Raw genomic sequence first — 21,288 nt, forward strand, 5'->3', positions numbered from 1 at the left:
CTCTTGAGTAATTCCAATAAGATTTTCCACACACAAAATGCTGGAGGAACTCAGCAGGCCAGGTAGCATCTATGGAAAAGAGTAAAGTCAACGTTTTGGGCTGAGACCCTTCAGGAGACTGGAGAAAAACAAATGAGATTTTCTCTTGTTTCCAGTAAGATTTGCTATCGTTTGTATGAAAAAATTCCTTATTTCAGCCCAGATGGCCAACTGTTATTTTGAGATTCTGATCTGATACTGGACATCCCATCCGGTGAAACAGGAGGGCCAGCCCATGTGCTACCCTCCCCTGGACTGCTGAAGTAAGCAAGCCCACGGCTTAAGACTTAGTCTCAAGTCTACAACCAAGGCCAGACAACTCCCCCACCGTCTGTCTCACCAATAAACAGGGGAAACAAGCTTGCATCATTTTACATTATCAATGCCCAACAAGGTCTTGCAATCATAAACGAAACATCCAAGATAATTACTTGCTGTCAGTCTGCACATTGTACAGTGACTGTGACATCTTTCTGTAGTAGGCTGTAACGCAGTTCACACCAAGTCCTGCTCTTCTGCCAATGAGCAGCTCACTGATGGGGTAGACCTGCCAGACTTGATGTTCTTAACGTCCAGCATTGTCTTGCAGTTGTTTAAAATAAAGACAAAAACGCCTTTGGTTGGTTCCTGAGAGGCTGCTACATCTGAATGTACTGCCATCTTACCGGAAGTCATACAGTGAAAGTAAAGCCAAAATGGGAAGGCTTCTCAGATAGCAATTGTGCAGGTTCAAACATGCTGTAGTTAAGCAGAACTTAAAACATCCGCTGTTCTGTGCAAAACTGATCTGGTCGACCTGCTGAAAACCTTGTGAACAGGGGTCATGTCATGTAGTATGCTGGGGGAAAAAGAAACGATAACTCACCATGCATCACTTACTTGCATCCATTTGTCCGAGACATCAATTGCAATAAAGCTATCTGGGAATTGTGCCCATGAACGACAGTTACCTCAGTGCCACTCACTGATGAACTGGAATTAAATCTATGTTGGGTGCAAGTTCCCTATAAGTCAATGTTCCTCTCTTAGTGCATTGCCTTGTCTGATGTTGGACTGGCTAGGAAAGTAAGCTCTTTGTTCTTAAGTATTGGGATTGCAGTACATTTGTAGTAGCATCCTGCTGTGTACCACTTCTGATGGCTTCCACGACATTTCCAAACCCTCAGAAGCCTCTGTCCTCCTTGCTAATTCTTTCAGCAATGCACAGAGGCATTTCTGTTTGGAATCATTGTGGAACCAGGCCCCAGGAAACAATAAACATCGGCGAATAATTTAAAATTCCTACTATAACAAGATGGTATTTATAATTACATTTATAAATGTCAAAACCTTAACCAACAATATATAAACCCAGTATATTATTGCTATTTGCGGTTGCACTGGGAAAGCAAATCTACGCAGTTGACATGAACATAGGTTAAGTTACATTCTCAATCTTAATTAATTGAAATACTGTTGATACCTATGTTGCCAGGATAGACTCAGTCCATTTAGGAGTATTTTTGTGGTATGATGATTTAACTACCTTTTTGATAGGAAGAATAGGGACATAGTTAAATCCTTCTATTATTATTTTACAGGATGAGATGGCAAATTTGGGCCTTTCCACTAGACAAGCTCTGATGATGCTACGTAATCAGCTCACTGCAATCCTAGAAGATCACCAGAAGCAGCAGAGTAAAAAGAATTCTTGGAAGGTCAGGAGTAATGATAGCTCTAATGCCAAGGTCCACAACAATGCTATGTCTGTCCTGGCTGCAGTTGCCATTCTCACATGTTCAAATCTGCCAAATTCACTAGTTCCCCATATCCTACATGTTGCACCTGCAAAGAGAACTAACGAGTTTGTCAAGCATGGTTTTCTTACCATAAATCCATACTGACTTTGCCTAATCCTACCAATAAATTCTAGCAATTTTCCTACTTTGATGTCAAACTGGGTTGTATTTAATCTCCTGTTCCATCTCAAATGAATTACTTCTGAATTTAGAGATATGGCTGTAAGATTTATGAAGATAATTAACTCATGTTCTATCTTCATCACTGCTTCGTTCAGAAACGGCCATCATGCCAAGGCATTTCAATCCTCCACAGTCTTGATGTTTTGTGTCTTTTCAGCCATTCCACCATTCAAACCATAGGTAATTTTATTTCCTTAATTCTGTACCTTCAGTGGATACCTAAACACCTTCACACATCATTAGGAGTTTGTTGCATGTTGAATTTATCATGTCCTGCTGCAGTTAAGACTGGAATGGACAAGGAGATTTTCAGGTTTCAGCTGGGAGATGGTGCCTTTCACTGGAAGCTGTGGCTCTAGCCTCCGTTAGTAGATGACACAAACCACTCTTGCAGATGATACTTCCTCAATCAAAATAATCTGATAGCAGTATATATATTACTACTTATAACTGAGTCAGTTTATAATCTGTCTTCCCTTTGTTTTGGTATGACTGCTGATTCTGTGTTAGCATTCTCACAGTCTTGAACTGCAGAGTTTATTTTGACTTCGGATTCATGTAAGAACTTGAGTTACATAGTTGGTGTGGGCATTTTACATACATTTTATTAAATACTTAAACTGTGTGTAATTTCTATGGAAATGTGACCTCCACTCCATCTAATTGTAGGAAGTGTGGCTTAAGGGCTTCCTCAACCCAAACAACCGAACCTCCAGCTTCCACTGGCCAGGGGCAGCTCTCATGGTGCTAGCAGCAGTCTTGCTGCTTTGTTGCTATGGCAGCCAGCCAATTGGAAGGTAAGCAGAATCTCATTGAATCTAGTGTTTGTCATAAGACTAGTGATCATTTTTGGTGCAGAAACAAGATGCAGTGGAGCAAGTATTAAGCCAATTAGGAGCATCGCTACCTAGTTGGTCCTGATGATGACTAATTACCAATAAGCTTATGAATAACCCAAAGAAAATGACAAAACACTGCCAGCTAACATCATAAACTCCTAAGAATAATGCATCTAAACATCAAAGGTTAGAGATAAACATGCCTTGCACACATCTGTTGTCACATGTAAGATGCTTCTTAAATTTGGTTATCTGTTTCAGCTGTTTGGTAGACTTGCAGATAGGAATATAGTGTTCTATTGTGTACAACAGCTACTTGTAGAGACTGTAATGCTGGCAGTTGTATACTGCTTAAGATGAGAAATGTTGATCTTGAAAGGGAATTGTTTCCCAGTTTCACTGTCAGCATAAAGGTCAGATCAAGTTCCTTCGGGATTATACTGCCAGATTTACTTTGCATTTTTCTCACTGTTTTAACTATTTCATAAATAGCTTCATTCTTAAGCAAGGTGGTAGGAATGAATGCAAGTTATTGTAGCATAAGGTAAGCATGTCCATTTTGTGTTTTTGCCATTCAGGTTTTACTTTTAGCTGATTCTGTAATAGAATAGTACAGCACAGTACGGGCCCTTCAGCCCACATTGTTGTGCCGCCCCTCAAAACCTGTCTCCCATATAACCCCCCCACCTTAAATTCCTCCAAATACCTGTCTAGTAGTCTCTTAAATTTCACTGGTGTATCTGCCTCCACCACTGACTCAGGCAGTGCATTCCATGCACCAACCACTCTCTGAGTAAAAAACCTTCCTCTAATATCCCCCTTGAACTTTCCACCCCTTACCTTAAAGCCATGTCCCTTTGTATTGAGCAGTGGTGCCCTGGGGAAGAGGCGCTGGCTATCCACTCTATCTATTCCTCTTCATATCTTGTATACCTCTATCATGTCTCCTCTCATACTCCTCTCCAAAGAGTAAAGCCCTAGCTCCCTTAATCTCTGATCATAATACATACTCTCTAAACCAGGCGGCATCCTGGTAAATCTCCTCTGTACCCTTTCTAATGCTTCCACATCCTTCCGATAATGAAGCGATCAGAACTGGACACAGTACTCCAAGTGTGGCCTAACCAGGGTTTTATAGAGCGGCATCATTACCTCGCGACTCTCAAACTCTATCCCTCGACTTATGAAAGCTAATACCCCATAAGCTTTCTTAACTACCCAATCTACTTGTGAGGCAACTTTCAGGGATCTGTCGACATGTACACCCAGATCCCTCTGCTCCTCCACACTACCAAGTATCCTGCCATTTACATTGTACTCTGCCTTGGAGTTTGTCCTTCCAAAGTGTACCACCTCACACTTCTCTGGGTTGAACACCATCTGCCACTTTTCAGCCCACTTCTGCAACCTATCAATGTCTCTCTGCAATCTTCAACAATCCTGCACACTATCTACAACACCACCAACCTTTGTGTCGTCTGCAAACTTGTCAACCCACCCTTCTACCCCCACATCCAGGTCGTTAATAAAGATCACGAAAAGTAGAGGTCCCAGAACAGATCCTTGTGGGACACCACTAGTCACAACCCTCCAGTCTGAATGTACTCCCTCCACTACAACCCTCTGCCTTCTGCAGGCAAGCCAATTCTGAATCCACCTGGCCAAACTTCCCTGGATCCCATGCCTCTGACTTCCTGAATCAGCCTACCATGTGGAATCTTGTCAAATGCCTTACTAAAATCCATATAGGTCACATCCAGTGCACTACCCTCATCTGTATGCCTGGTCACCACCTCAAAGAACTTTATCAGGCTTGTTAGACACGATCTGCCCTTCACAAAGCCATGCTGACTGTCTCTGATCAGACCATGATTCTCTAAATGCCTGTAGATCCTATCTCTGAGAATCTTTTCCAATGGCTTTCCCACCACAGACGTAAGGCTCACTGGTCTATAATTACCCGGACTATCCCTACTACCTTTTTTGAACAAGGGGACAACATTCGCCTCCCTCCAATCCTCCGGTACCATTCCCATAGACAATGAGGACATAAAGATCCTAGCCAGAGGCTCAGCAATCTCTTCCCTTGCCTCGTGGAGCAGCCTGGGGAATATACCGTCAGGCCCCGGGGACTTATCCATCCTAATGTATTTTAACAACTTCAACACCTCCTCTCCCTTGATAGCAACATGCTCCAGAACATCAGCCTCACTCATATTGTCCTTGCTGTCATCAAGTTCCCTCTCATTGGTGAATACCGAAAAGAAGTATTCATTGAGGACCTCGCTCACTTCCATAGCCTTCAGGCACATCTTCCCACTTTTATCTCTAATCAGTCCTACCTTCACTCCTGTCATCCTTTTGTTCTTCACATAATTGAAGAATGCCTTGGGGTTTTCCTTTACCCTACTCGCCAAGGCCTTCTCATGCCCCCTTCTTGCTCTTCTCAGCCCCTTCTTAAACTCCTTTGCTTCCCTATATTCCTCAATAGACCCATCTGATCCTTGCTTCCTAAACCTCATGTGTGCTGCCTTCTTCCACCTGACTGGAGTTTCCACCTCACTTGTCACCCATGGTTCCTTCGCCCTACCATTCTTTATCTTCCTCACCAGGACAAATTTATCCCTAACATCCTGCAAGAGATCCCTAAACATCAACCACATGTCCATAGTACATTTCCCTGCAAAAACATAATATCAATTCTCATCCGCAGTTCTAGCCTTGTAGCCTCATTATTTGCTCTTCCCCAATTAAAGATTTTCCTGTCATCTCTGATTCTGTCGTTTTCCATGATAATGCTGAAGGCTAGGGAGCGGTGGTCACTGTCCCCCAGATGCTCACCCACTGAGAGATCTGTGACCTGACCCGGTTCGTTACCTAATACTAGGTCTAGTATGGCATTCCCCCGAGTTGGCCTATCAACATACTGTGACAGGAATCCATCCTGGACACACTTAACAAACTCTGCCCCGTCCAAACCCTTGGAACTAATCAGGTGCCAATCAATATTAGGGAAGTCAAAGTCACCCATGATAATAACCCTGTTATTTTTGCACCCTTCCAAAATCTGCCTCCCAATCTGCTCCTCGGTATCTCTGCTGCTACCAGGGGGCCTATAGGATACTCCTAATAGGGTAACTGCTCCCTCCCTTAATGGTTAAAAGTTAATGCTGCATTCATCTTAGAAAACTAAGAAAAAGATGTTTGCCATTTCCCTTATCTCAATTTCTAATTATATCCTGTTTATGTAAAGTTTGGTTGCTAATCTTTATATGTAGACTAGTCATAAAATGATCCAGTAGCTGATCAAGAATTATGCCACTCATCCTCTACATTTTGCTCCTTTTGAGATTTGACATTTACAAAGTATTGCTTAGGAATATGTGCAGAGCATTCTCGATGGGCTGAATGGGTTAATTCTGCTCCAATGTCTTATCATGTAGAAAGGTGTCCCAGGTTTCCTAGGTCGGCAACTGTCTCAGATTAAATATTTCACCTCTTCTGTGGTTTAGCATTGTCTGTCTTTACAGGAATTCTTGAGCCAGTGCGCTAAATGTCTGTGTGTGCACTCAGTAAGGTGCAAGTTGGGGGGGGAATGGGGTTACTACTATGCTCTTACCACAGTTACCTTAGTATGACATCTTTCTAACTCCCAATTCTTTGTCTGTGAGCCTTCATTGATAGCCTGCAGCATTATTGATGCAGAGATTTTTTTAAATGTTGGAAAAGATTAAAGTAAGGGTTCACAATATTGACCTTAAGCAGATCACTGATTGGGATCGCAGTGCTTGCTTAAGGTTACTGAATGCTCTTGATGTTGTCTAACTTTGACTAAAGGCAGATAATTGTACTTTCTGATAGCCAGGGCAGTGCAGTACTGAATGCAGGAGTTCTGTTCCTTCTGGTATTCCTCAACCTGTATGTGATTGGAAGACAGGGGCGACTGAAAAAGGGAGAGGTCGTTGCCAGACTACAAGAAATCATCAAGAAGCTAAATGGTGAATAAACACAAACATTTATTGGATCTGATAACCATTCTGAACAAGAAAATAAGAGTGGGACACTGCAGTGCAACACCAGCAAAGTGACCATTCCTTTTTTGACTCTCAGCTCTACCCAAGTGCTGTCATTTGAAGAGCTATCTGGGATAAGCACCCTCAGTATTGCAGTAATGGACTCCTGAACTGTTAATGCAGTGCAGTCATCACTTTATATTCATTCCTGGTTTTCCTGAAGTTTGAGTTGAGTTGCCAATCCTGCCCTGCTTTAATCTATTCTCTGTATTAGCAAAAATAACATTCCTGTGCGCTTGTCAACAAGCCTTAAGACTCCTTACATTAAAAATGATGCCTATTTATCTTTCATTCTTCTCTGCCTAATCACATCTATATCTACTCTGCCTATTGGACAGACTTAATTTTCTTATAACTGATTCTACAATCCCTCCAGTTGCATATTCACTGTGCCCCTGTCTTCTACCAAATCCTTTGTAGCCTCCCCCAAAGCACCACCAGAGAATCTCTGCCCAATGATGATGGATCCATTTAGAAGAAACTCTATAGTTCCTGCCTTCTCTAGAAACAGTGATTCTGAAATCTGAAGCCCTTCCTTCTGCACCCCTCTTGTCACCCATTCATTTGTACTATAATCATATTCTTCTACTCAATGGTATACAACACTTGAAGTATTCCAGAGAATACAACTTTGGGCATCCTTGCTGTTCAATCAGGACCCTATTCCTCTTATCCACATTGTTCATACCATAGTGGGTCAATGGTATTAAACCTCCTTCCATCAATTGTGACGTCCTTGAATCCAGGCATGTGTGTTGTCTTGCTGGTGCCAGGATCATAGAATTACCTGTCCATTCTCTTTGGACCCTTGCTAGACTATCCAAAGTTAAATTTGCTCTCCTATTTAACAATACTGAGTTTTGAATTTTGAAGTGCAGTGCACCTTGATTACCTGCTTGCCTTCCTTACCTGCCTTGCAGTCACTTGTTCCCTTAAATGCATTCTTTTAAACTGTAGGATGACTATCTCTAAAAACATGCTATTTTTGTAACTTGCACCCTCTGTATTGTTCAAACTATTTTGAAATTGTATTTTTGTACATAATACATTGAGAATGTTCAAAACAGATAGCTTTTATGAATGCCTGATTAAACATGGATTGGCATTAAATAATGTTTAAAACTCCTATTTTTTATTTGTGTGAAGTAAATGTTAGTTTTAATTGCTAATTTATGTCTTGTTTAATGTTTGCAGAAACTCTTGTGGGTAATGAGGATTTGAAATGGGAGAATACATCATACCCAGACCTCTTTATGCCTTCTGCTCCGTCCTGGTCACTCCACTGGGCCTATAGAGATGGGCGTCTAGTTAATCTTCCTGTCTGTTTATTAGTGGAAGGTGATATCATTGCACTCAGACCAGGTCAAGAGTCCTTTGCTTCTTTGAGAGGTATTAAGGTAAACTTAGCTATTTTCCTTCTATTTATTTATGTGCATCAGTCTTTTGAAAATTTGTCTGATGTACTGGGTGGTGATAAGTGTGTTGTCTCTCTTTTAAAGAGGAGACAGTGAGGGGTTGGTGAGAGTGGGGAGAAAAGAAGATATAATCTAGAATGAGCCAGTCTTTAAAAAATAAGGCATATTTGTTTAATTGCGGTGTAGTTCTTTGGGGGGTTTAAGCCTTTGGAAGCAGAATCTTAAGGTAGTGATTGATTGGTATTTTAGTAAAGATAGGAAAAATTGTGGGTAGACCATTTATTTGACTAAATGATGAAGCAGCTTTGCAGGGTAAAGTATTTAGGTTTGTTCTTTTAAAAAAACTGCAATGGGGCATGGATAGGCTTGTGGAACCTACTGATAGCTGATACTTGTGTTAAAACATGCAGTCACTTTTGACATCAAGATTATGAAAGGAAGTAAATTTAATATAACATTTTGAGAGAAGACTTTGCCCAGGTGTTCAGGCACAGAAATGTTTCCATTTCAGAATACAAGGACATTGAAGTTAAATACTTTTACATCTAAAGTTCAAAGTATAAGAACAAGAAATTATTTATCATTTTAGTGGCTTTGACTAAACTAATTTTGACTGCATATAAAATGGAAAAGATGCAATGTAAATTCAATAGAATGTTATAAATGAAGGAATGCAGTTGCAGAAATTGAAATATGTGGGTTGATTGAGCTGTGTGATTGTGGGATTTTCTGGAAGTAAATGGTAATGATTACTTTCAATCTTGAATGAAACAAATTAAAAGCATGATCAGATAAACATTGTCATCAGAAACTCCGAACAACACCCTGATGAAAGGCAGTGAATATTGCATAACGTGTCAACGTGACAGAAGTGAATTTTGTTCTCTGAAGATCAAGAAATAGATTGCTTAATATGACTGTATTTTATCATCATTAGTGATAAAGGCTATCAATGTGTATAATTTATCTTACTTCCTTGTGTCTATTGCTGTTTTTTCTTGGAGCAGGATGACAAGCACATAGTACTGGAGCCTGGTGATTTGTTTCCGCCATTCTCTCCCCCACCAACACCCCGAGGAAAAGGAAAGAAAGGGCCCGAAGTTCCTCAACAGCATAGGCTCTTCAGAGTAGTGAGGACCCCAGTTCTTGAAAATGTTAGGTATGAGAAGTTAGTTACTTGTGTGCAAGTGAAAGTACTTCAATTTCATCTGTCAGCGTAGAGTGACTTTGTGGAATACACTAAGCTTTACAATCACTATTTATACTTGATATTTGATATCTAACTTTTTCTCTGACATATTATTGTATAAAGTTGACTGCAGGACATAAAGTAAGAAATCTGATTACATGCAGCTGCAGTAGACAATGCAAAACCTTGTACCTTGGATAAGTAAGGAGTTGATTATATAAGCAATGCTTATGCTAAGTAGCTATTTTTATCCTTTTAATTATTGTGTTGTATTGGAGAATTTATAGTTAACCAGGGGTGCAGTGTTTTTTTTTAGTACAGCATGTAAAGGTAGTAAATTAATTACAACAATGCTTATTAATAAACTTGACACTGGAGAATTGGTAGTTATTGTTCATTGTGTGACCTTCACAACGGAGTGGGTTTTAGGGATAATTAAAGTGAGGCACAAATATCGTAATTTATTAAACCCAAATCACTTTCATTTGGAGCATTTGTGTTATTGTGGAAGTGGTGTAACCGTTTCAAGATGGTGCCGGTATCTGGCGACTCTGCGCGTGCTATCCTGAGCAAACTGCCCTCTACACTATGCTATACCCGAGAAACCCTTCTAAACCTCCAATCTGCAACTTCCGATATGAACATAGAATTCTTCAACTTCCGGTTTATGAACATAGAATTCTCCAACTTCCGGTAATTCCTTCCCCCTCCCTTCCCCTATCCCTGTGTCACTGTGCCCCCTCCTCCAGCTGCCTACCTCCTCCCTCTTGGTTCCGCCTCCTTCTACTACCCATTGTGTTTTCCCCTGTTTTTTCTTCACCTTTCCTGCCTATCACTTCCCTGCCTCCCTTCCCCCACCCCTTTATCTTTCCCCTTACTGGTTCTTCACCTGGAACCTACCAGCCTTCTCTTTCCCACCCTCCCCCCACCTTCTTTATAGGGCCTCTGCCCCTTCCCCCTACAGTCCCGACGAAGGGTTCCGGCCCGAAACGTCGACTGATCTTTTCCACGGATGCTACCTGGCCTGCTGAGTTCCTCCTGAATGTTGTGAGTGTTGCTCCAATCTGCTACATCTAGCAAGATCAACAACACCCTGGCGAAGCTACTGACCCACCTAGAGATCACCGTGCCAGAATTGCTTCTTCAACTCTGGACTGCACCTGGACCCGACCAGCGAGGCCTGGTCCGAGACCCACCACATTCCTGGAGACCCACGGCCTGCTACCATGTCGGAGTGCTTGGAGACGCAGCCCATTCCGACCAACACCTCTCCGGAGCAGACGACCACACAGAAATGATGTTGGAGACCTCAAGGTGCCCCAAACGCTTCCCCGGAGTGACCACCATGAAGACCCGTTGGTGGCCATCCACAGCTGCCGGAAGTGAGGTTTCCGCCGCTGACCGCGGAAATTGAGCCCGAGGCTTAGCTGGAGCGGAGGCCTCGGGTGACTCAGCTCACGGACTTGTTTCAGCTCTCCGGGATTAAGTGTCGGCTTTGGGGCCCAATCCAATCGACAGCCCGAGTCCCCTGCAGCTGGAAGTGACAGCAGAGCCTTCCCCGTCACTCGGCCTGACCCGGAGTGCCCGATGACGTGACCCGCCAATCGATCGCTGCGGGACCCGTCCACCAACCTCAAAGAGCTGCCAACAACACACTGCATCGATGGAAACCTGGAAAGATGCACTGTTTACAGAGGAAGCGTGGGAAAAGAGCTGGGCTGCTGGTCAGATTGAAGCTGAGGGGCTTCAGGGTCCCTATGCCCACCATCCTACTAGCTAATGTGCAAGCCATAGAGAACAAGGTGGATGATCTTAAAGGGAGACTTACCTACTGCAGGGAGATGCAGAACTGCTGTATTCTGTTTCACCGAGACCTGGCTCTCCCCTGCCACCCCTGACTATGCCATCCGACCGGAGAGATTTTCGATCTATCGGATTGACCGCACGGCGCCTTCAGGCAAGACGAGGGGAGGTGGTGCCCGCCTACTGATCAACACTGCGTGGTGCTCAGACACAGTGGCACTGACAGGCTCCTGCGGCCCGGACCTGGAACCCCTGTTGGTGAAGTGACGTCCCTACTATCTGCCACGGGAATTCACTTCGGTCATACTGACAGCGGTCTACATTCCCCCCCAGGCGGACGTGGAGTGTGCTCTGAATGTACCGTATGCCAACATCAGTGAACCTGAGATCAGGTATCCGGAGGCTTTGCTCAATACAGCTGGGGACTTTAACCAGGCCAACCTCAGAAAGGTGCTGCCAAAGTTATACCAACATGTCTCCTGCCCCACTAGAGGCCCGGATATACTTGACCACTGCTACACAGCAGTCAAGGATGCATACCATTCCGTCCCACAACCTCCGTACTCCTCCTCCCGGCTTACAAACAGAAACTGAAGCGGGAGGTCACGGTGTCAAAAGTGGTGTTGCGTTTGATGGAGGAAATGGATGAGGTCCTCCATGACTGCTTTGAATCAATGGACTGGTTAGTTTTCAAGGACTCGGCAGCTAACCTCGATGAGTATGCCTCAGTTGTCACAGACTTTATTTGGAAATGCACAGAGGACTGTGTGTCTCGCAAGACGATCCGGGTATTCCCTAACCGGAAACCTTGGATGAATTATGAGGCCAGGTCCATTTTGAAGGCTAGAACTGCAGCTTTTAGGTCCGGGGATACAAGTCGCTACATGGAATCCAGGCATGAGCTCCGGAAAGCCATTAAGGGCGCCAAGAGGCAATATCGAGCCAAGTTGGAAGCCCAGGCTAGCCAGAGTGATGCTGGCAGGGTCTAAATGAGATCACTGGGCGCAAAGAAAAGGCTGGGAATATCAATAACTGTGGCACTTTTCTTCCTGACGAACTTAATGTATTCTACGTAATATTCGAACAGAAGAGGCACGTCCCGCTCCCTCTGGATGAACTGGACCTGGTGGCATCGAGATTCATCGTCACCGAGGAGGACGTTAGAAGGGCCTTCCTGAAGATAAATCCAAGGAAGGCGACAGCCCCAGATGGCGTCCTGGGACGGGTTCTCCGGGCCTGTGCAAGCAAGCTAGCTGGAGTGTTTGCTGACATCTTCAACTGCTTGCTTCAGTCTAAGATCCCCTCTTGTTTTAAGAAGGCAATGATAATCCCGGTGCCGAAGAAGAGAAAGGTGGCATGACTGTCGACCTGTGGCTTTGGCATCAATTGCTGTGAAGTGCTTTGAGCGATTGGTTATGGCACACATCAACCACAGCCTACCGGTCAACCTCGATGCTTTGCAGTTCGCCTACCGGAGCAACAGGTCAACGGCAGATGCCATCTCTCTGGCCCTACATTTCTCCTTAGAACACCTGGAGAATAAAGACGCATATGTAAGGCTTCTTTTCATTGACTACAGCTCTGCCTTCAATACCATCATTCAAAATAAACTGATTCCTAAGCTCCGGGACCTGGGCCTTAGCACTCAGATCTGCAACTGGATCTTCAACTGACAGGACCCAGGCTGTAAAAAGAGGGGACAAGCTCTCCTCTACAATCACTCTGAGCACCGGTGTCCCACAAGGCTGTGTACTCAGCCCCCTGCTGTACTCACTGTACACCCATGATTGTGTAGCCAAGTTTCCATCAAACTCAACATATAAATTTGCTGATGATACCACAATTGTAGGCCATATCTCGGAGTAATGATGAGTTTGAGTACAGAGAGAAAATTACGAACCTGCTGGCATGGTGTGAAGACAATAACCTATCCCTCAACGTCAGCAAGACAAAGGAAATAATTGTTGACTTCAGAAGGAGTAGCAGACCGCACGACCCCCTTTACATCGGTGGTGCGTTTGGAACAGGTCAAAAGCCTTAAGTTCCTCAGGGTCAATATCACAAATGACCTGACTTGGTCCAACCAAGCAGAGTCCACTGCTGAGAAGGCCCATCATCGCCTTTACTTCCTGAGAAAGCTAAAGAAATTTGGCCTGCCCACTAAAACCCTCACTAATTTTTATAGATGCACCGTAGAAAGCATTCTTCTGGGGTGCATCACAACCTGGTATGGAAGTTGTCCTGTCCAAGACCAGAAGAAGCTGCAGAAGATCATGAACACAGCCCAGCACATCACACAAACCAATCTTCCGTCCTTGGACTCACTTTACATCGCATGTTGTCGGAGAAGTGCTGCCAGGATAATCAAGGACACGACCCACCCAGGCAACACACTTTTCGTCCCTCTTCCCTCCGGGAGAAGGCTCAGGAGCCTGAAGACTCATACGGCCAGATTTGGGAACAGCTTTTTTCCAACTGTGATAAGACTGCTGAAAGGATCCTGACCCGGATCTGGGCCGTACTCTCCAAATACCCGGACCTGCCTCTCGGTTTTTTTGCACTACCTTACTTTCCCTTTTCTATTTTCTATTTATGATTTATAATTTAAATTTTTAATATTTACTATCGATTTGTACTCCAGGGAGCGCGAAGCACAGAATCAAATATCGCTGTGATGATCGTACACTCTGGTATCAATTGTTTGGTGACAATAAAGTGAGGGCTGTGTATACATAAAGCTATGTTGTTCTGAGCAGAAGTGTCTTCAGATAAACCCTAAGAATTAGAAATGTTCTGAGTTAACAAGTGGGTAAAAGAGAGAAGCCTGTTTCCTGAATGATTGGGCAGTGAGGTTGGTGAAACACTTGTTCCCTTTCAGAAATGGATCATAAAGGGAAACTTCACTCAGTATATCTAATAGGCCATGGAAAGTTTTAGATCATATGCTGTCAAAGAATAGAGGAGCTCTAGACGAATCAGTACAGAGAGTAGCTGCAGGTAATGCAGGCAACAGAATAGTTCCAGCTGATGGTTCTGAGTCTGGGGAATTCTATAAATTATTGTACTGTATGGTAATGGACTTCTGTGCAGTACTGAACAAATCAGTTCCATTATAAGTGGATCATTATAAGTTAAACTTTTAGACTATGTAATATAGAACTGGTTAAGGAGCAGTGTGGACCAAGCTATGTGACACAAGAGACCGCAGATGTTTGAATCTAGAGTATCTTTAGAGGAAAATGGACAGTCTTTCTTCTGTACTGTCCTTTTCCCTCTGCAGATGCTGCTTGACCTGTTGAGTTCTTCCAAGCAATATATCGTGTAGTTAATAGTGCACAGTACGGAAGTCACTTAAGCAGTTTGTTATTCTGGCTTTTGTGTCATTGATAGTACAGAGCTGTGTTATTTCAGTCCCGCTTTGTTGCCATCATAATTGGATTAATTGTCCACTGTAAATAATCTGTTGTGTGGGTAAGTGGCAAAAGAACCAAAGAGGTGTTGATGAACCAGTGAAAGAGAATAGATTGAAGGGGTATGGGGAAGTAGTGGAATAAGTCTGACACAGGATTTGATTGTGTTTGCCTTCATGGCATCATCTTGGTGTTGGTGTCACAGATGTTGTGTTTTGCCTATCAGGCGGAGTTTGGATCTGGCGTTCTCTCGACCGGTCACTGCACTCGATAATGAACGCTACACAGTGCAATCAGCGATGGAAAAATACACTGTTCCTTGTGTTCTGGTAAGTTCTATCACATCAGTTTACAATACAGAGATGGAGAACTACTTCTGAGTTGTAGGAAGATGCCAGCAGGGAAGCAATGTATTTCAAAATGTTGCATATTGTGCTCATTTAATATTTCTTTGTTACCAGGGTATTTCTGTCCCTCCCCTATGTCTGGGAAAAGTTAAAATTCCAGGTTCCAAACCTTACTTTCCATTTTTCTATTTTCTATTTATGGTTTATATTTAAATTTTTAATATTTACTAATTTTTACTATTTTTAATATTTTTAGTATTTAATATTTGTAATCCAGGGAGCGGGAAGCGCAGAATCAATTATCGCTGTGATGATTGTACGTTCTAGTATCAATTGTTTGGTGACAATAAAGTATAAAGTATTTTCCAGGTTTTCATTGTATCTGTTGGTGTGCATAGCCAAAGGGACCATTTGAATCCAAGATGGCAGGCTTGTTTCACAGTCGGTATCAGTGGCATCCATTAGTCTCGCGAGACCATCGATCTGCGCCTGGATTCTCCAAGGCACAGTCCTGGGCAAGGTTGTATGGAAGATCGGCAGTTGCCCATGCAGCAAGTCTCCCCTCTCCACGGCACCAATGTTGTCCAAGGGCAAGGGCTGATACAGCTTGGCACCAGTGTCGTCACAGGAGTTGCTAGAATGAGGCTGAAGGCAATGTCGGACTGCCTTAGGGACTCCAGCTCCAGATTTGTCCTCAGGGTTTACTCCTGAAGCCTTTCCCATGAGTGGATATGGCCGCAAGGCAGCAGAGGTTTGAAATCTAGAGTTTTCCCTGTCTTAGGTGGACTGCCTTCCCAGGCTGACGAGCTCCATCTACCCGAAGCACTGGTTTTCAGGCACCAGGACCCACCTTCGCCCCTTCTCCTGTCAGTAGAAACAGTTCCTTCGGGCTTAGCGGCTAAGCCACACGAGAAGGCCAGGAGTTAGACTTGGTTGTCAGAGGGTATTTGAGGCGCATGCTGTGAGGAGCACTTTTAGGTAGTGAGAGCTTGTCCCCACTACCACTCCTCAGCTTGACAACCTTGGAACCTTTCACAGTAGACTAGATATATAACATGTATATTCCAAATATTTTTTCCTCTTCGCATTAATTCTTGCTAAGGAAGGGTGCAGTTGTGTAGCAAGTGGAACTACTGTCTCACAGCTCTATTAACCCAGAATTTCTTCTGACTTCAGTTCTGTCTGTGTGGAGTTTGCATGGTCTGCCTGTTGTGGTATGTGTTTCTTCTACGTTTCCTCCCACATTCCAATAGCCTGCTACTTGGTAGGTTAATTGGCCATCAATTTACCCCTGGAGATGGTAGGTCATTTAATGAGGAAAGAGAATATAGGCAGTCCCAGGTCATGACAGGGTACAGATTCTGAGAACTGAAATGAAATGAAACCACATGTGGGAGAGGATCACAGAAACAGCCATGTTGGGAGAGTGAACAGGCTCAGGAAGAGTGGCTGTCAACCAGCCTCATTGACTCAATCAGTGGGTCTGCTCAGTTCAATCAGGTCCCAATTGTTGTCGTTAGGAGTGGGATGAGAATGGACACAGAAATACCCTATTCTAACTGGCAGAAGATGCATGCAGCAGCTGACAAGTTAGTTATTTGTTTCCCAGGTGGGGCTGTGGGTTATAGGAAAATAAGTGGGGGGGGGGAATGGAATTGAAGGCACAGTTCAAAAGCTCAAAAGTTATGAAAATGACAAGTAATGTTTTAAGTTGGTCAGGCAGTTTAGGCTAAAATATGATTTGGTGCTTGGACCACAAACAGCTGTTGAAAATCATCGTCAACAATGGGAAAAATACAAAGAGAAGATCGGGGTTATGGTCTGCAAATGTTCCCTGTAAAACCAAAGCAAGTGTACCCAAATCTATGCAATTGGACATAAAGATAAGGCATAAAGCAGGAAGACTGTGATTAGTACTGAGCCCATCAGCACTATAGAAGGCCTAGTGTTGCATAGAGGGTGCAGAGGTGAAATTAAAATTTCAAACAAAAATTAGGAAATACAAGTAAAATCAAGCAAGACTATTTTTGATTTGAATAGAGAAAAGTAAAAATAAAGAGAATGGTAGTTCCTATTTGAGACTGAAATTGATGTGAAGACAGAAGATGTAGATATTTCTAAGCAAATACTTTGAACTACTGTAAAGGAGTGGGTTACACAAACATTGACATTGAGCAAGAAGCAATGGAAATGATGAGCAGAGTGTTCTTGATTTCAGGCTGGTATTAGAAGATGACTGATTTTTTTTGTAAAATGGCCTCTACTTGGCATCAGTGTTAGGCATTTTAATGGGGGGGGGGGCGGAGTTCTGAGAGGTAGCATAATATTTGCGAAGGTCATTCAATATTGGCTTGTTAAGAGCGAGCATGTCTGAGCTTAATTAAACTTTTAGGACTTGACCATTAATGAGTACTGGGTACTTGGTATACTCTCTGTACATGTTTGTGTAATGTTTGTTAAATCCAGGCTGTCAGAGTTTCAAAAATGTGAAAGTGCATAAGGTCCCCGAAAATGGCATTGGATTCAAAATTGGCTGTTTGATACAGTAAAAGGAAGCAAACAAGGCTAGGTGGTGTGGGGATTTACAGGGCCCATTTAGGTCCCCTTCTTGTGGTTATACTGTAGGGGTCATATTTAAGAAGTTTACTTACTAGTATGGTTGATAAGTAAAGAAAGTGGCAAATGTTTTGGAAAGTGTGATATCAACAGAATGAGGGAATTGTTGAATGGTTGGCAGATTGGGAGTATAGATGAAAGTGAATTATGTAGTGATGCCTAAAGAAAAGTATAGACTGTAGAATCTTGGTATTTATTACAGAGACAGAAATTAAACATTTAGCATGTGAGGATGGTACATGGAGGTCCAGAACTTGATGTTATGGTAGAGAAAAACCCACACCACAAGAACCTGCAATAAGACTTCTTGTCCTTTGACATGATTGCATATCTTGAGCCAGGAAGTGGGGAATTTGAAATAGCTCAGTTTTTGTCTGACTGGATGTGATGGTCTCTGTAAATTTCTGAAACCCAAAACTCAAACCCTGAATATGACCACTGATTTTGTGGTACAGTTTCGCATTGAGAGAGTGTGTGTGTTTTTTTTTCCTTCCTTCCTTCCTTCCTTCCTTCCTCCCCCCACGCCTGTCTTGAGTTTTGTACCTTTCATGATCTGGATCAGTTTCTTAGTGTTTCTCCTTGGAGACATCTACAGATTAAAATATCCTACCCATTCAGCAAAGGAACGCAGTGTCATTTCTTCTAATAAAGGCTGAGTTCTTGATTGGTTATAAACATGATTTTATTTTATGCTGTAAAATTGCATTGGGTTGGAAACATTTTCAGTTAGTGATCTCACTGTTATAGAAACATAGAAAATAGGTGCAGGAGTAGGCCATTCAGCCTTTCGAGCCTGCACCGCCATTTATTATGATCATGGCTGATCATCCAACTCAGAACCCCGCCCCAGCCTTCCCTCCATACCCCCTGACCCCTGTAGCCACAAGGGCCATATCTAACTCCCTCTTAAACATAGCCAATGAACTGGCCTCAACAGTTTGCTGTGGCAGAGAATTCCACAGATTCACCACTCTCTGTGTGAAGAAGTTTTTCCTAATCTCGGTCCTAAAAGGCTTCCCCTCTATCCTCAAACTGTGACCCCTTGTTCTGGACTTCCCCAACATCGGGAACAATCTTCCTGCATCTAGCCTGTCCAATCCCTTTAGGATCTTATACATTTCAATCAGATCCCCCCTCAATCTTCTAAATTCCAACGAGTACAAGCCCAGTTCATCCAGTCTTTCTTCATATGAAAGTCCTGCCATCCCAGGAATCATTATGATTGGGACAGCAGAGTAGCATAGCAGGTAGCGTAACATTTAAAAGTGCAACTGTAAATTTGGGATTCAATTCTCACCACTGCCGCTAAGGAGTTGGTTCAGTCTACCCATTACCTTGTGGGGTTCCTTCGGGTGCTCTGTTTCCTGCCATATTCCAAAGATGTGAGTTAGAGTTAGTAAGTTGTGGGTATACTATGTTGGCGACGAAAGCGCGATGACACTTGTGGGTTGCCCCCAGCATATCTTGCACTGTTGGTTTTTGACGCATGCGACCTATTTCACTTCATGCTTCAATGTTTCAATGTGCGTGTGACAAATAAAACTAATCATTATCTTTAATCATTTATGACTATTAATGGAAACTGCCAGATTTGTTGAAATCAAAACTAAGAGTTATTATAGTGTGGAATTCTGGAAAAAAAATGTATCCAGAAGGTTTAGGATGTTAAGGTCATCATGTGGAGTAGTTAGGACATCTGGTACAGATCTACGCACAAGGTGGGGTGGAGGAGCATGTGTGTATTGTTAAATGCACGGCTCTAGAGGCTTATGTTGAGCAGGAAACACATAAATCAATTTATGTGCTGAACTGAGTTCTTATGCGGCTTAGTAGTGATGGTACAATTGTCAACTGTCACAGCTTATCACTTTGGCTCAGATTGAAGAAAGATTGCTTTTGGATCAGGATGTTCTGGATCTTGTACTCTCCCCAGAAATTAAATAAAAATTCACACCACCTCTCGAGTTCTGAGGGAGTATTACATTGGTATCTTTGGTATATCTTTGGTATGACACTTTGTATTGCATGCCCTCTCAGCAGTTGGCATTATTTTGCATAATCCACACAAAATGCGAGAGGAACTCAGCAGGTCAGACGATATCCATGGAGGGAAATACACAGTTGACATTTCAGACCAAGACCCTTTGGAACTGGAAAGGAGTGGAGGGGGTGGGGTGGAGAGCTTAGAATAAGGTGGGGAGGGGGGAGGACTTGCCCAACACCTCCCTCCCTTTATTCCATGGTCCACTGTCCTTTCCTATCAGATTACTTCTTCAGCCCTCTACTACTTACACCTATCACCACCTGCTTCTCACATAATCACCCGCCCCACTTCCCCCTCATGTGGTCTCGCATATTCTTTCCTTCTCCTTACCTTCTAATTGTTGTCTCTCCCTTGTTCCTTTCCTGTCCTGATGAAGACTCTCAGTCTGAACTGCTTATTTCCCTCCATAGATGCTGCCTGACTTGCTGAGTTCCTCTAGCATTTTGTGTCTCATTCAGGATTTCCAGCATCAGCAAAATCTATTGTCTTTGATGTTATTTTGGTGAATATCATATTTTTCATTAATGCACTGGGTGAAATGGTTTCCCGATGTCCTTTTTGAAGCATTTGCATCGAAACTGTAAAAGGTAAAAATATAGTTTTGCCTAAAATTCAATGCAAATTGAGATTTTGTGCAGCCTCTGGAGGATATAGTCTGCTCAAAGTTGATTTGCACTGCAGTCGAGTAAGACTGACCATAAATTGAAGTGTTCCAATGCTAGTTGCAGTGTGCATTATAATGTGTCTGCAACTCAAATGAAATAACTAGTGGGTTATATCTTGATGCCTCCTTTGGTCAGGGTCGACCACGGATGTTGTATCCTAGCTGTCTAGATACACAAGCCTGGGCAGTACAATATAAAGAGCAAGCATAGCAAGCTCCCCCTCTCCATGTATCTGATTAACCCAAAGGAACAGCGGAGGCTGATACAGGATGGCACCAGTTGTGCCGCAGGAGTTTCCAGTCAGCGTTGAACTCAATGTAAGACTGCCTTAGGAACTCTAGCTCTGGATATTTCCTTTTGGGCTTTACTCCCGAAGCCTTCCCCATGAGTGGGTATATCTACTAGACAGCAGAGTTTCCCTTCTCCAAAATGAGCTGCCAACCACGGTTAACAAGCCCTATCTGCCCGAAGTGACTGGTTATAAGGTGCCAGCAACCCGCCTTTGCCCCTTCTCATGTCAGTAAAAACGGTTCCACAGCTAAGCCACATGTGAAGGCCGGAGCTGTCAGAAACTATTTGAGGTGCGCTTATTGGGAGCATTTAATAAATTATCCCCATTACCTCCCACTCCCCCGGCTATAATAACCTTAAGGAACCTTGGTTGCATCATTGCAGAATAAATGATGAGGGGTATTAATTGCAAATGCCTGGTGAAGTTTCATCGAGCGGTTAAATTTCTAGCATGATTTTATATAATGCTGAAATCAGTTTCATAATTGGTTTTGGTTAGTTTGGCCAGCAATTGCATTCTGTTAGAGGATCTCTTACCTTGTTGTATAATGAAGGGTTTCCTATTAATAGGGGTTTTTATCCACAGTTTTTTTTTG

At 43.1% G+C, this 21,288-nt stretch overlaps 1 protein-coding gene across 7 annotated transcripts in view; it reads left to right on the forward strand.

Moving 5' to 3' along the window:
• Positions 1-21,288, forward strand: part of tmem94 (transmembrane protein 94) — a 166,996-nt gene that overhangs the window by 37,150 nt on the left and 108,558 nt on the right. For 6 of the 7 annotated variants that reach the window (XM_063030944.1, XM_063030943.1, XM_063030948.1 and 3 more), the window contains exons 2-7: positions 1,620-1,736; positions 2,670-2,797; positions 6,701-6,837; positions 8,107-8,309; positions 9,335-9,486; positions 14,956-15,058. In XM_063030944.1, the coding sequence (XP_062887014.1) occupies positions 1,620-1,736; positions 2,670-2,797; positions 6,701-6,837; positions 8,107-8,309; positions 9,335-9,486; positions 14,956-15,058 (840 nt within the window). The remainder of the gene's footprint in view (positions 1-1,619; positions 1,737-2,669; positions 2,798-6,700; positions 6,838-8,106; positions 8,310-9,334; positions 9,487-14,955; positions 15,059-21,288) is intronic. The other variant, XM_063030946.1, reaches the window with a different exon arrangement.

Source organism: Mobula hypostoma, chromosome 22 (assembly GCF_963921235.1).
Source record: "Mobula hypostoma chromosome 22, sMobHyp1.1, whole genome shotgun sequence".
Taxonomy (NCBI): domain Eukaryota; kingdom Metazoa; phylum Chordata; class Chondrichthyes; order Myliobatiformes; family Myliobatidae; genus Mobula; species Mobula hypostoma.